The sequence below is a fragment of the Papio anubis genome, chromosome 12 (assembly GCF_008728515.1).
Source record: "Papio anubis isolate 15944 chromosome 12, Panubis1.0, whole genome shotgun sequence".
In the NCBI taxonomy this organism is placed as follows: Eukaryota; Metazoa; Chordata; class Mammalia; order Primates; family Cercopithecidae; genus Papio; species Papio anubis.
In genome coordinates this window covers 34049074-34065048 of record NC_044987.1, presented here as the reverse complement: position 1 = coordinate 34065048, position 15975 = coordinate 34049074, and the positions used below count along the sequence as shown (strand labels likewise).

Sequence of the window (15975 nt, the reverse complement as noted above, 5' to 3'; positions counted from 1 at the left end):
ACCTAGTGGTATAAAACTACAACCATTTTACTCTGCTCTCCATTTTGTAGACAAGTAAATCAGTCAGATAACTGCAAGGATGGCTTCAGCCTTCAGCTGGGGTAGCCAAATGGCTGGAGATGGCTGGGCGTGGGGGCTATAAGCCAGGGGTCTCAGTTCAGGATATTAGAGAGATTCTCCATACCTTCTCCATGTTGCTTCTGCCAAGTCTAGAATCCCCAGTGTAATTTTGTTACTCACAAGTGTAGCTGGGCTAGAATGGTTAAAATAACTGGAAATGTCTGGCCTTCTCTCCTTATCTATGTAATCTCCAATCTAGCTAGCTTGGCCTTTTTCACAACATGACAGCCTGAATGTAGTACAGTTTTTCTTATATTCCCCAGAATAGATGTCCCTTGGGCTTAGAAAGAAGTTATAAGCCTTCTTATGATCCAGCCACAGGATTTTCAGTACCGACTTTTGCCACATGGCATTGGCATAAAAAGTTACCAAGGCTAGTCTAGATTCAAGGAGTAGGAAATTAGAGTATACCTCCCAGTAAGTCAAATGGCAAAACATATGTGGACATTCTTAATCTACCACAGTGAACAAGTAGTTAAATCCTAGGCCTAACAGATTCTTTGTACAACACTGCATACAAGTAGTGTTACCATAAAACACAGCAACTAATGCAGTGTAAAACAGACTGTGAATGATTCATTATGCAATAGTGTCATGTTCAGCCATAATAAAATAGAGTACATCTCACCATTGGTTCTTGAGATAAATTTTAAATATACCATAGTGCAATGCTTAGTCACAATGCTGGAAAGGGAAAGAGTAAGTATTAGGAAAGAACAAGTATCAGCAAGCAGAAATGAAGAGAAGCTGGGGATATTACATGTAATTCATATGGAACATTGACGTTCGAATCCAATTATTGGCAGGTATTGTACTCTAGAGAGAGGTTGTAGATTATAGGGCAGGGGCAGAATCAATGCCCTGGAAGGAATAATAGGCAAAATAATATGCAAATTGGTCATGAATCAATGAGAGGAGGAAAGAAATGGAAATAGAATAATCAGGTAGAGCTCTTCTAGTTTTATGGGACTTAAGTATCAGTCTCCCTCCCCTGTGAGACCAGAGATCGAAGGTGAAAAATAAATTGCTTTTATCTATGAGAACAAACCACAAAGGAGGTACACAAACAAACTGGCATCATTCCATGCTAATTCTTAGAGTTCCATACAAAAATCAATGAAACACGGAGCGGTCTACTACAATCCCAAGACTTGGATTTTTCACAATACCAGGTCAATACTAATTTTAACTGATGAGTGAGATGGAGCTACTCATATTCTCTGTGGCTGGGCTCTGCTTATTTCAAGGAGGAGTTAGAAAACCTACAGGTAGGTATCTGAGTATTCTTCCACACAGCTAGGAAGAGACCAAATTTGTGTGAAGACACTGACTATTCTGCAATGTAAAAATAGCAGCAGAATAAAATGTAATTTATCCTGGAAGCCAGTGTAACAGAATAATATTAATCTTAAAAGATAAATTGGAAATATGACAAAACAGTCTCTAAATTAGAAAAATCGATTTATCAGTAAAATATCAATTCATCTGAATTATGCACTTAGGAAGTAAAATTTGGCCAATTCTTTTTCCACTAAAGCTGTGTTATTATAAATTACACATGACTAACTGAGGACACGTCAGTTGTGGGTCACATATTGAAAATTTTCTTAATACTAGATAAGTGTCACAATAAAAGTAAATGATGGCATGAGCAAATGAATTAAATGGGTCTTGGGTGTTATCGGAAAGGTGATACTGACATTTCATAGGGTTATGCAGCGTTTTATGCCTAGATGCAGTCGATGAAAAGCAGTCATAAAAGCATGAGCTTTTCAAATAATCCTATGGTTCATTGAAATAATTTCTGATAATAGTTTTATGGCCATTACTACTCAGTGAAGCCATTTTGTATTACTACACTTGCCAAATTTGAATTAAGTAGGGCTAGTGAATGAAATTACCTATAGGTTCAAGCAAAACAAGGATTGGTTTCCCAGATGGCACAATAGAATAGAAGGGATACCTGATCAAAAATCAGATGCCCAAAGTTTTACTCCTGCCTCCATACTTAGCTTGCCCATGGACAAGTTACCTAAACTCTTCAGCCCCGTTTTCTCAACTGCTATGGACATTGGTTAGGCTACATAATTTATTTATCTTTCCACACTAAATTCATTTTTCTTCTGCAGTGGCTTTTTGTACTATTACTTATTTTAACAAAACACATCGCATTATAGTTGGTTGTTACCTCTAACATTGTGTCATCAGTTTCTGAAAGCCATAATTTATCTTCTCTCTTTATCTTGTAGCATGTGTAGATCAAGTATGATAAAAAAAAAAGATAGTATATTTTATGCCAGCTCCTTTTAACACAGTGACTTTTATGCTAGTCACCGTGTTAAGAAGAATCTATTGGTTGGGTCACAGTACAGCCATGCTTGGTATGATCAAGAAGAACATAGTTGCAAAGGTGTCACATATTTGTGATTTTCTGTCTAGACAAAATGATATTCTACCAAGTCCTTGTTAAATAATTACATAATTGTGCATGTGCTATACGTGTCCATAAAATGTATAGCTACTGTAGAATGTTATAATTCTAGACCTTTCCTGGTGGTCATGTCATTACTGCTATTTACAGAGCACAAGCTAATGCATAAATGTATAATTTTTTTCTGACTAGTTCTATCACCTTCGTGTAACTTCAATGAGAGTATTTTATGGAGCATTGGCCTAGTGAAAGATAGTAAGATTATTCTATTACTAGACAGTGGGATAATTCACTGCAAGCAAAAATGTTCATTGTCTGTCACGATTGCTAAAATCTTCTTACCTGCCAGAACTGCCTCATTGAGTCAACCTATGGACCAGGTGTTATTCAGCTTAGAAGATGTTATTACTGAGGAGATTCCAAGAGGAAGTTGATCCATCATACAAACACTAGAGAGGAATTTCTCATAACTTTAATGATGTGAGTTTAAATACCACTCCTGCCTAGAATTCTCTTAAACTGGTTTGCCATCATACTTACAAAACTGCCAATTTAAAAGTGAGGTTGAGAGTCCCGACATGGTCCCTTCTAGCTCTAGGAGTGTAAAGTTTAGAGGAGTCCCCACTTCCATTCTTTCAACTGCAATACTGTCCTCTTTCCTTTGTCATTAACAAACCAGTATAAAGTGAACAGGTTGAATCTAATGATATGCATCAGTGAGCTTTGTGTTTGCATAGGAGGTCCAAGAGAAAAGTAGAATATTTGGAGAAAATAACACATAAATATACCAATGCCTGGGTAAGCTTACACCAAACATTCATTATAAAATATAACATATATCACTGTAGTTTCTAACACAAGCCTTAAGAAGATGTATTCTATTTCAGCATACACTGAGAAAAAGACTTCAAGTCAATAAAGCATAAAAGAGGAAGTATAAACATTAAAGTGGGAAAGGATAAGTGTTTTATAATTTGCAAAGAGATGCATGCCAGCTCCTCGATATTTGTCTCAACGAGCAATGTTTCCTAGAATGGGCTAATGTTTCAGAAGACCACAGATTATATCAATGTGTATTGGAGTGGTGAGCAGGACCGACCTCATGGGCATGTAACCCATTGGGCTCCATATTGAGAAGGGTCTCATACTTGGTATGGTGCTTGACTGTTATCGTTTTGAAGTCTTAATTCTTAAACAAAGAATCCTGCATTTTCTTATGCACAGGGGCCCACAGATTACGTAGCCAGTCCTGGTGGTCTGTGAAACCTTTCTAAAAGAGATAAGACTTGAACAAGGTCTTAACATATGAGATATAATGTGTAGATTTTGGTGGATCACTGGGGAACTACTTGAAGGTTCAGAGACTACATTTTCCACCACAGTGAAAGACATGATAGGTTGAGTCTAGTTTCATATGCAAGATTAAGAAGGTGGATCATCTTTTAGGCAATAGGGAACCAGTGATGATTTTTGAGGTTGCAAATAAAATCAGTTTTAAAGGATTAACTTAGCAGTGGCATAGCAGATGGATAAGCATGAGAGACAGAGAGGTGATCATAAAGAGGATATAAAGACCTCATTTGAAAGCTACTATTAAAAATACAAGTTTAGGAGTCTGTGCTCATACAATGATTGCTAAAACTATACAAGGCACACAAAAAGAGAAAATACTTTTCTCTGGACTCAGCCTGAATATCGTGCTATCAAATAACAGATCCATCTCTCCCCACATCTCTTCAAAGCTCAGATGCAGGTATGAGGAAAGCTGGTCCATATTCCCTGCAAGTGTTTCTTTTCTTGAAGCTGGATTAGACAGGAAACTCCTTGAGTGCAGATTCTATGCCTGCATCCACATATCTTAGCACAGTAGAAATGAATACCTTTTGTAATTAGTAATATACTGAATACACAATAAAGGGAGATGACTTAAACAGTCTCATAGACAAGTAACACAAACTTTTGCCAACAGATTGAAGGGAGCTACAAGTCAGCACAGGAAAACATGAGATTGATAAATTATGTGACCTTATCTATATCAGCCCTCTCTTTACCTTAGAAGCACTAGATTAATACAGAAATGCTACCAGCCCTTTTGCATTACTCACTTGTATTAATGTCAGATAAAGAACTTCCCATTTACCTTGCCACTAGGGAAAACAATTGTTTCTCCTCTTTAATCTATGTCAACAAGTAGAACTGTTTCTGCGTGTTTCTTAGGACTTAAATTATTAGAATATGAATTGAAAATTAAATAGCAAGATCCCAGTCTTGGGATGTTAGAGCCTTATTTACTCATTTTGAGTCTTCAATGTGTTGGCTATGTTTAATACTTCATTGTAATGCACATAATATATGTGTGTTATGAGATCTAATTTGTCAAATATTATTTTGTCAAATATTATGTTGTGTTGACTATTTTCTTCACTAGTAATGATTAATAGTTTTACTTCTGATAACATGTTCAATTATTTCAGCACATAAGGTAAATACCATCTATTTTCCAAAAACAATATTAAGACACATATCATCTTTAAACCCTATTCTATGAGTAGTAAAGGAAAAACTATAAAAAAAAAAAAAAAAAAAAGAATGTCTGTGTATTATTTCCTTATCATACTAGGGTACTTTAAACAAATTATCAGCCAGGCGCAGTAGCTCACGCCTGTGATCCCAGCACTTTGGGAGGCCAAGGCGGGTGGATCATGAGGTCGGGAGATCGAGACCATACTGGCTAACATGGTGAAACCCCGTCTCTACTAAAAACAAAATAAAAAAAAAAAGTCGGGCGTGGTGGCAGGCACCTGTAGTCCCAGCTACTCGGGAGACTGAGGTAGGAGAATGGCGTGAACCTGGGAGGCAGAGCTCGCAGTGAGCCGAGATCACGCCACTACACTTCTGCCTGGGTGACAGAGCAAGACTCCATCTCAATTAAAAAAAATAAAATTATCTTCTTGGAAAAAGAAATACTGTTACTAGGAAAATCTTTTACCTCTAAGGTTTTATCTCGATAAACATTAAACCTATATAAAAATCTCCGTTTCATGGCTGATACCCAGTTTTTTATGCCAGATAAGATTTAGAAAACTAAATCTCATAGATTTGATATGCCATGTTACTTTGCCTTACAGAGAAGAATCGTTGATGGATAGGTTTGTTGGGGGCTAGGGATGCTAGTGATGCCTTGTGATGAACCCCTTGAGAAACTTAAATAAACCCTAAATAAAAGAACAGAAACTGCCATACCCAGCAGCCTTCTGAGTAGGTCATTCAGCACAAGTTCACTATTTACAAGAACACCACATTAAGTTACCTTGTTGATCAATTGGTTTCTTCCCCATACATTCTCAGCTGCTCACTGTGCTTACAGCATTCTGCTATCACCTTTGGGGAAAAAAATGCTTTAAGAGTATTTATGCTTTTGAAGCACTTCCTACTAGTTCATGTATGTACATTGTTTCCTTTGATTTCCCCCCTACCCCCGAAAACCAATATGTTATGAGAGAGACAGTGAAGGTGTTATTATCCCAATAAGGTGACTTAACCAGAGTCCCAGGGCCAGCAAGTTGCTAAACCAAGGCTGGAATTGAGGTCTTCTTTTTCTGAGTTTAATGCTTTTCTACAGTAAGAGAGAAAGAACGTGAGGAATATTTATATCTAAAATAAAGCTAGGTATTTATCAAAAAGCTTACTCTAGCTATGGAAAATATTGATACCCAGTTTGCTAAGGGAGTTAGTGCCAATTTAAAAACCTTCCTCTTGGCTAAGAGTGCAATTATAGTGCCCTTCAACAGATAAATTTTATCAGACACTTACTATATGCCAGACACACTGCTATGGGCTTTACTCACATTATCACACTGAAACTCTGAGAGAAGCTCTGAGCAATAGAGTAATTTTCCCAAGGTGAATATCTAATAAGTGGTGGAGCAGGGATGCACACAATTCTGTCATACTAGAACCCATATATACTCTTGAGGTGTTTTTTCCACTGTCTTTCTCCGTAGTCTTTTTCTATTTTCCTAACTTACTAGAGAGGAAAAGGGGCAGGAGGGCCAGAGGTATTGTCAGCCACACACAGGAAAGGAAGCAAGCCTTCATGCATTCATCAGCTCGCTTAATGATCCTTGGCTGCACTAGTGCTAGCTTGGCTCTGGGAATGCCCAGCGTGGACCTTGGGGGAGATACTCACAAATGGCAAGTGCTAGTTCAGAGACATGAGCAAAGTGACACTGGAGCATAAACAGGCGAAGCTAAGGAAGCCTAGGGGGAGAGAGTCTGGAAAAACCTCTAAGCTGTGTCTGAAAGAATCTTTCCAGGAAAAGATAAAAGAAAGAGCACCTGCAACAGAACAAAAAAGCTATGCAAACAGGCTATGGGAAGTATGCCTATGTCTAGGTAAGTGTGAGGTTGGTGTTGGAGAATGACAGGATTAAGTTGCAGGAGGTAGAATCATGCGGGCGCGGTGGCTCACGCCTGTAATCCCAGCACTTTGGGAGGCCGAGGCGGGCGGATCACAAGGTCAGGAGATCGAGACCACGGTGAAACCCCGTCTCTACTAAAAAATACAAAAAAATTAGCCGGGCGCGGTTGTGGGCGCCTGTAGTCCCAGCTACTCAGGAGGCTGAGGCAGGAGAATGGCGTGAACCTGGGAGGCGGAGCTTGCAGTGAGCTGAGATCCGGCCACTGCACTCCAGCCTGGGCGACAGAGCGAGACTCCGTCTCAAAAAAAAAAAAAAAAAAAAAAAAAAAGAGCTATGTCAAAATAAGTGTGGACTATATTCTAAAGGCAACAAGAGCCAGCAGACGCTTTGAACAGCAATGCTAAATTAGCTTTCATTATTTAGGAATATAATTGGTAGTCTTATGTTGGATGAGCAGGACACTTAGTCAAAATGAGAACTAAGAATCGGACTTGGGTGGAAACACAGCATTTTCCTGTTTTATTTCAGTCACTAATAAATGTCACAGTAATCTAGCAGTTGCTCTAACGAAACTATGTGACCAAGACATGTAAACGACACAGCCATGTTGCCGCTCTCACAGAGAGTGAACATACATCCTGTTTCTTAAAAAGCCTTCATTTATTTACTCATTCAACAAATATGTGTTAAGCTCCCACTACGTGGCAGGTACTATGCAAGGTTTCGGAGCACTGTGTTAAGCACTGGTTGTCTAAAAATTCATTCGAAGCAACAAGTAGCACCATTTGTTCATAAGGTCAACGAAAGCAGAACAAAAAAATGACAGAAAATAAAGCAAGTGTCAGAGAAAGCAAGAAGAGAGAGAGTCATTCCTAAGAGATAAAAAGTGAAAATGAGGTTTAAGTTTAAGAAAGCAAGCATCTGCTTTAAGTAACCATTTCATTAAAAGTGCACTAAATTGTGGAGGTTCTCTCTCAGGAATTTAGTATAATGGGCTCCCACATGAATTCCTCTCATTACTTCTCTTGAAAGATCAGTCAATCTACTGAAAGGGTAATTTAGGTTTAGTGTTCACAGTCCCATTCATTTTAACTTTTAATCTTTCCTGTTTAGGATGTTAAAAATATGATGCAGATATAATCTAAAAGAGAAGAATTGGGCCCAAAATGAGATGATTTTAACTCCTCAAATGGTCTTGATATGGATAGATATGCCACAGGCTGTAGACTTTTTGCTTCTGATAGATGGTGATGGAGCTTGGCCAGTTTCTAGAGCACTGCACACTATTAATTGCAAGAACCAAGTAAAGGACAACATAGAAAAGATAATCTGTATCTCCCTCTCCTGAATTCCTTGGACATTCGTGTGATTTTAATGACATCTCTTCCTTATTCCATTAAACATTTTTTCACTGTAATTCCATGGAAAGAAAGACGTTTGAGAAATTTTGTCCAGGATAAAAATAAATAAATTATTTGAGAAGACAAAAGTCTGGAAAATGAGACTATCAGTTATTAATTACAGGAATGTGATTTTATGACATTTTTCAAAAATGTGAGCCTGAAAAATCACTTAAAATCAGTACTTTTCTGCTGTTAAACTGCCACCAGTATGATTTGTGATATTAAAAAAAACAAGCAAGCAAATAAAAAAAAATGCAACCAAACAACATCAACAACAAAATGCACTATCTTTCCGACAGTGCTATTTCTAGGAAAAAAAAAAAAAATCAAATCCTCCCTGATTTTCTGAGGCCTCACCTTAGATTTACCTTTAGACATATTCTGGGCCCATAGTGTTCACAGCAATTCCTGATTAATTGTGTACCCCATTAAAAGACCTAAAAAATCCAGAGAGAAAGAAGCTAAAGTGGGCCCATCTTACCCACAGTGGCAAATATTAAAAAGCTTATTACTACAGTATTAAATTATATTGATTTGAAACTAAATTGTGGTTTATTAACATTTAGAGTTTGCTTTTATTTCCCAATTAAAAAAAATCAAAGGTTTTAAAGTTGCTTTTCCTGATTTGAGAGAAGTAAGCACTTAGTCTAGTGAAGAAGAGAAAATGAATTCAGTTAGGATTTAAAAGTAACAATTTATCCCAAAGAAATTAGCAGTGTAGGACATTTACTGGACAAATATCACATTCCTTGAAATAATTCTTATGACATTTTAATGCATTCTCGCTATGAAGCATTTCCTTGTAAATGTCTAAACCAGACCATGTCTTAACAATTATTTCATAAGAGAAAACTTCAGTACCCTCAGAAGTTCAGATTACAAGACTAAGGAAGGCAAAAAGCAAAACAAAACAGAAATTAAATAGCAGAAAGAAATGATCTAAAACATAATATATAGTGTAGTGATTCACTGAAATAAATATTTATGATTTGAGTGATAAAATGTTTACAATGACTTTGCACCCTTTCTATGAATGCTAAGAAGAAAAGAAAATTCAAAAGATATCTGGAAATTTGTCTAGTTTTTATGATTTTCATAAAACCCATTGGTCTATCTCAAAATAAAGGCAAACAACTGAATTCTTAAATAATTATCAGGATACTGCCTACTGAGAACAAACATCACTTTTTAAAGGTCTGTAATCTGGGATGCCTCTGTACGATTTTCATTACATAGTATTTCATGTGCTCAATACTGTTAGAGAAAATTTTTGAGTTCTTTGATGATGTCATTTCAAGCAGCATGCATCTTATCTTATTCCAATCGCCATTAGATTGCAAAATGGAAACTGAAGGGAATATTGGAGTTTTGCTATGTCATTATCTGAAAAATACAAACCTCCTGATTTATTGTAAATATCAACCAGATATTTACATGATCACGATAAAGGAAATCTTCCTTTCCAATAGAGTAAACTAAAGACAACATTAAGTAATGGAAGGTTTGTACCGGCCATTTTAAAGTATAGGAACATCACCTATCCCGTGAACTAAAACATCTCAAAGATATCCTTCCCGGTACTCATTGATCTCCCTAACTGCAGGTTTTTCTTCAACTATGTTCTAATCGTCTTGCCCCCAACAAGAATCAGGTAATTGGAGCTTCCTTTGTGTTCTGTAACTGCGCTGATTAACAAAGATTCAGGCTGACCCTGCTCCCTGATGGTAGTGGTTATGGGAGGAATACATCTTTGTTAAGTAAAGACACATGGCTTTGGGACCAGCCGTCTTTCAACTGAGCACTGACTCATTCTGTTGCCTACAGTGTTCTTAGGAAAAGAGCCATTCAATAAAGTCACATGAGATAATATTTTGATGGCTATCTTTTCATAATTCATTTCCCACAAGTTGCTGTTTCTTTCAATACGATTTTCTTGCCACAAAATACACCTGTCTCTGAATAGCAAAGCAACATTTCTGCTCAGTGATTATTTCTCCTATACTTTTAAAGATATGAGTTTGTGCATACGTAAATATCTTTAAATATATTAGCTGCTAAATCATTATATGCAATATTAAATGTTCAACCCCTTTATTAGCGATTGTTAAAAACAAAACTTCTATGTGTTCCTTAAAAAAGGGCATGCTTGATTTCTGAATTGTTGTTAGATAAACTGTAAGGCCAAAAATGGGTCCTTTTACTGAATATGCAAAGTTCCCCCTTAAACCACCTTGAACTAGGCAGATTTGCAACATTTTAAACTGGCACTTCATCCCTCTTTCAGCAAGCATCCTCTGCAGATTTAATGATCAGGAACATCCTTCTGATGCATGCTGGGAGATATGGCTGCAGGGTACAGACCACAGCAGACAGTGTGTCAGATGAGGCAGAACTTCTTGTTAGGGGTGAGTATGCTAATAGTGCAGTCTGAAGACATGATCACCATAAATTATCATACAAAGGAATTTAAATGCATGGACTTTGAGCACATCAGTACTGTGCATTTTACTTTCAATTTTACAATATATGTTATTTTTGCTTAACCTTTTGCCTTTGAAAAAATTACATGGAAAACTGCTCCTTAGTAACAGACGAAAACCACCGAACTAACTTCAGAGTCCAAAATACCTTTAGTAGTAAGTTGTCACTAAGTGTTTAACTAACCTAATGCCAAGGAGATAATCTAAACAGTTGAGCTACTAAGTCACTTGGACTACAGAGATAAAATTTGTTTGTGTGTATATATGTTTTTCAAATGAAAAGCTAGTGGAAGCCCCAGGCATTTTTTTTTTTTCAACAACTTCTAAGTTGGACTTCCAAAAACAGAAAAACTGCATGTATAAGATGGTGACATTTGCAATGGTTAAGTGACAAGGATTTTTTTTAAGTCTGAAAATGTCAACATACAACCTCTCTGTGCAGAAATGACAGTTAAATGGTTTCCAATTATCAAACAGGACACCAAACTCTGCAATCCTAGGAAGCTACATCTTAAGCAAATGACTAGAACACCCCTTTCCTTTAGCACAGTATTCCACAGTATGGGAAATAGAGATCATAGCATGCATTTCCTTCCTTCTTTCCTTCTTTCTTCCCTCCCTCTTTCTTTCCTTTCCTCCTTCCTTCGTTCCTTTTCTTTTAGCTTTTTTTGAAGCACAGTGTTTCCACATTTTCACCAATCATAAGCATACAAATGTATAACTTAATGAACAATGACAAAGTAAACACACCATATAACTATCATTCAATGTAAAAACTAGAACATTACCAGAATCCCACCAGGTGCCTCTTCATTTTTCATCCTATACAATTATATCTTAAGTAGTATGAGTATCGCATGCTTAGATCCCTTGTATGGTCTGTACAGATAAAAACATTATCTCTATAGCAAGAAATTATATTTTAGATTAACTGGTATTTTATTCATCTGAACTCTTTTACAATTTAAATATTAAAAATCTTAAACAGTAAACATAAGGCATAGAGTGAACTTCGTCATATCTATGTTTTAGTTATATATATCACCAAATGTATATGGATTTTGGTAGTGCATTCATCATTGGTTCAAGTAAAATGTTTTTAAAGAAGTGTGTTATATGGGTGATTGGTAGTTTGTTCATGTTTTGTGTGTTTCTGTTCAGAAGGCTACTTGATCTTTTCTTCAAATGTATACCTAGAATGTATATCTGTGTTACCTTATTATAAAACACCAACTTTTTAAAAGTATTCATCCTTTCAATACATTCTATTCCATTTAGCTAAAAAGTTCTCTTTGTGCCTTCTGAAGTTACAAGGCTCACGGAACTGCAAACCCTACACTCAGTCAAATTCATAGAAAATTGCTTTCTCCTCTTGTTATGATCTGTTTTAGATTATGCATATTTACTGTGTGCACTTGCCTAGTAATTTAGAATGAGGCTCTTAAAATTGGAGCTTTCCAAATGAATATCACAATTTAGAGACTGATAAGAAACCAGGTATTTTTACTGGACTATAGGGGGCAAATTTAAGTGGCAAACTAACAATCTACTTTGTAAGTAAAATTAAACTCAACAGGGTTTAGAATATAATTCAAGTTCAGCTTTCATGTTCTGCTCTTTTAGCCTTTGGCTTTATGCCTAGGAGATGATAAAATGCATAAATTTTGGGATTATACCCAATAGCAATTTCAAACAGGTTCCTTTTGTCTGAATATTCATGTAACATTCAGCTTAAGCTTTCACTTGAAGTAAGTTTGATCACGTCACCACTTTTCCATTATATATTTGCATTACTTTTCTAAAATTAGTAAAAATATCTTGCCGTTTCTTCCTGGTGAGTCTTAGACAGATTTAAACACTGAACTAAGAGTTCTGGTTCTCTTTTTAAAAAATTGTGTACGTTTACAGCTCCTGGTAATTCAACAAGCTTTGATGTTTGAATATTGCTGTTTTTAATGTTGGCTTGTGAAATAAAATTCAAAATAGTTTTACTCTGCACTCTCCCTTCTCACACTCCTCTATTTGTTGGTCTGTAAACTCATGGTATTCTAATAGTATATGCCACAGGACCAAAGCTGAGCATTCTAGTTGGAGCTTTTCTGATGATGGCTACAATTCTGGCAGCAGAATACTTAAAGCACAATTATTCAAATATGTGTCACAGAAAGATGAGGAGAGTAAAAACAATTTCCCCATTCATCTTTTCGTAGAATACTAAAAGTAGATTGGCTGAGCAGTTCACTTTGCTCAATGTCTTCATCACAAGGAACGTACTTGGGTAGCAAGGATTATGTTCTTATCATTCTATTTCAGTGGGAATTTAAGGGAAAAAAAATATATTCTCTTTGATGGATGGGAGCAACTTTTTTGTTGTCGTCCTTCCCATGAGAGATAGTCTATAAAATTCTCTTGTACATTTTACCAACTCCTGCAATTCTTCAACCTTGCCCCACATGAACACTAAATTGGAACACAGGTGTGTAGCCACATGGCCTCATCATTGCCTATTTAGAATCTGAGTGTTTCTGAGTAGTAATGTTTCCTGATACTCTCCCCATTCACTACTTTATGGACTATTTTTTCCTCAACTGCTTGTTTGCACTTTTGCCTCATTTTGCTTGTGAGCGTCAGTGCTATTTTTCACCTCTATTCCACCATGATCACCTTTCTCCAAAGATTGCTTTTTTCATAAATAGTTAGCTGAAGTATAAAGTCACTTGCTCTCCCAAATTTAATATTCAGTGAACCAGCATTATCACAGCACCATGCATAATCTGGAAAACCATAACAGAATGATTATGTTCGAAAAAATTATTTTGCTGAAATATAAAAGCAAATTAAAGCCACACCTGGACATCTGTGCACCATTTTAGTCACTTAAGTGTGCTATAACAATAGAGAAAGCAAGACTAAACACTGCTATAGGGAACCTTTTTAAAGATGAGTAGAACTCGATCATGCTATTAGCGAAAGGGAGGTAGATATGTAAGAGAGAATCTCACTGAGGAGGATATACAAGTTGTTAAGAACCAATATTCTGAGACAGTATCAGAAGTGATCAAACACAAAGTAAAAGACTGGAGAAAGGAATTTTTTTTGTTATTTTATTTTTCAGAAATTAATGTTAGAAATATGTTTTCCAAAGTAATTATAAGGGTAGAAAACTGTTTAAAGAATAAGATGTGCTTAGCTAAGCTAGGGTAACTAGGAATGACAACACGATCTTTCTATTCTGCCCGGAGGCAGACGAAGTGATAAAAATTCACTTTCTCATACAACTTCTCTATTTGTTTTATTCTGCTTCTTAATGCAAAACAGTAGGTCAAGGAACTCTGGGAATAGTCAAAGAATAATCAATAATCTCTTGAGTCCTTTTGAATACACAGCCTTTCCTCAAACTTGAATAATTTTCATTTCCTGAATTACAATTTACAAGATGAATCAAAGTGTCTTTGTTAATAGTTGAATTTGAAACGAATGAATTAACCTCAGGATGTCACTTGTTGGGAGACATCTAACTGCTTTTAACCATCCACCTTGAACCCCACCCTATCACTTCTTATTCCTAACAGATTTCAACCTGGCTTTCAATTGAACTTTCTTCATCTGCCCCATCAATTCAGTCCCATTTATTATTTCCAATAATTATTTATTTCCTTGAATATCTAACTTTACTCTCTCCCAACTCAGCCACTTTTCACTTCAAAACTAAAATCATTAAAATTTTGACCGTGTTGTCAATAAAATAAGTCTACTGGTATTTGCTTATAATTTGCTATTTCTTTGTTCACCCACCTATTCATTCAACACCTGCTCTGTGTCAGGCACTGAAGTAGGCACTCAGAGTGGAGAGGTGAGGAAGCTGAGGTCTCAGCCCTCAGCCCTCAGCCGGCTCTATATCCACTAGTCCTCCAGTGTGAGGCACCTTTGGAATTAGGGTGAGATGTACCATGGAAGTTCACCTGGGTACATTCTCAGTCTCACAGAGGAAATAGTGAGAGATTAGGATAAAACATAAGCAGAGCTGTGAGGCTGGATATGTAATCTATGAAGAACAATGCCAAATGGAAACACAGGACCCCTTGTTGAAAATTATTAATAATTTCAAGACAGTGACAGAAAGGCATTAATCTAAGCATTGGGCCCCGAACTTGGAAGTTTGCAGATCTTGAACTGCACAGCTCACACACCCAGGAAGCTAGCCCTAACAAATTATATTATTCATCTACAAAAATAAAAGCATGTTAGCAAACAGACGGGGCAAATCACAACAAAGTAAAGTTTTTTCATCTATAAAACTAGATATAAGAGCCTACATCAGCAGTTTATTAGCTTTACACACACACACACACACACACATCTTTACTTTACTCCATGAGTCATATTTTGAAAGATTTTGTTGATTGTATTGATGTAATCACTAATTTATGTTTCTATTTTTCATTCCAGCCAAAGCCTTCTATCATCATAAGATAGACAATGCTACCAAACTATATAATTTAATTCCAGCCAACATCAAAGCTAACTTACCTTTTAGCTAGTTGTAAAGTATGATTGGTTTGTTTGTTTCAAATGGTTGAAAGTAACGGGAAGAAACCAGTTTTTACCTGGATAGAAACTAATTTAGGCACCTTTGATAAAGTATCTCTAAATTCTGTCTAAGCGCAAACCTTTAGTGATTCTCACTAGCAAGAGAGGAAAGTTTGAGAGTTTTCCGCCTATGCCCTTGGAAAAGATGCAAGTACTGTCACTGTCCCAAAGGCAATGGGAAAATAAAGCTCAGTGAAAACCTTGAGCATGTTTCTAATATATTGTTAGTTTATTTGAGAGTTGAAGCAGTATTAATGTGCTCTATCTTCACATTTCTCACTGCACTACCCTTGTGATCCATGTAGATTCTAAATTGATGTAAATGTCTATTTTTAGCATATGGCCACTTCTGAATGTTTCCAAGCTTTAAAATACACAAATATGCAACACAAACATCTTTGGAGCATAGAGGTTGCGTAGTTTTCCTTTTCCACCATTGATCTAATATGTAAGAGCTTGTTGTGCTTGGAGATTGCATAAGCCTTCAGATGGTTGAGTAATGATTTGAACTCAAAAGAGTCTCCAGTGAA

General features: G+C 36.4%; 1 protein-coding gene across 1 annotated transcript in view; it reads left to right on the top strand.

The window, feature by feature from the left end:
- Window positions 1-15975, top strand: part of CNTN5 (contactin 5) — a 1333698-nt gene that overhangs the window by 1192315 nt on the left and 125408 nt on the right. Inside the window, exon 16 of the mRNA XM_031653895.1 lies at window positions 10660-10780. Within this exon, the coding sequence (XP_031509755.1) occupies window positions 10660-10780 (121 nt within the window). The remainder of the gene's footprint in view (window positions 1-10659; window positions 10781-15975) is intronic.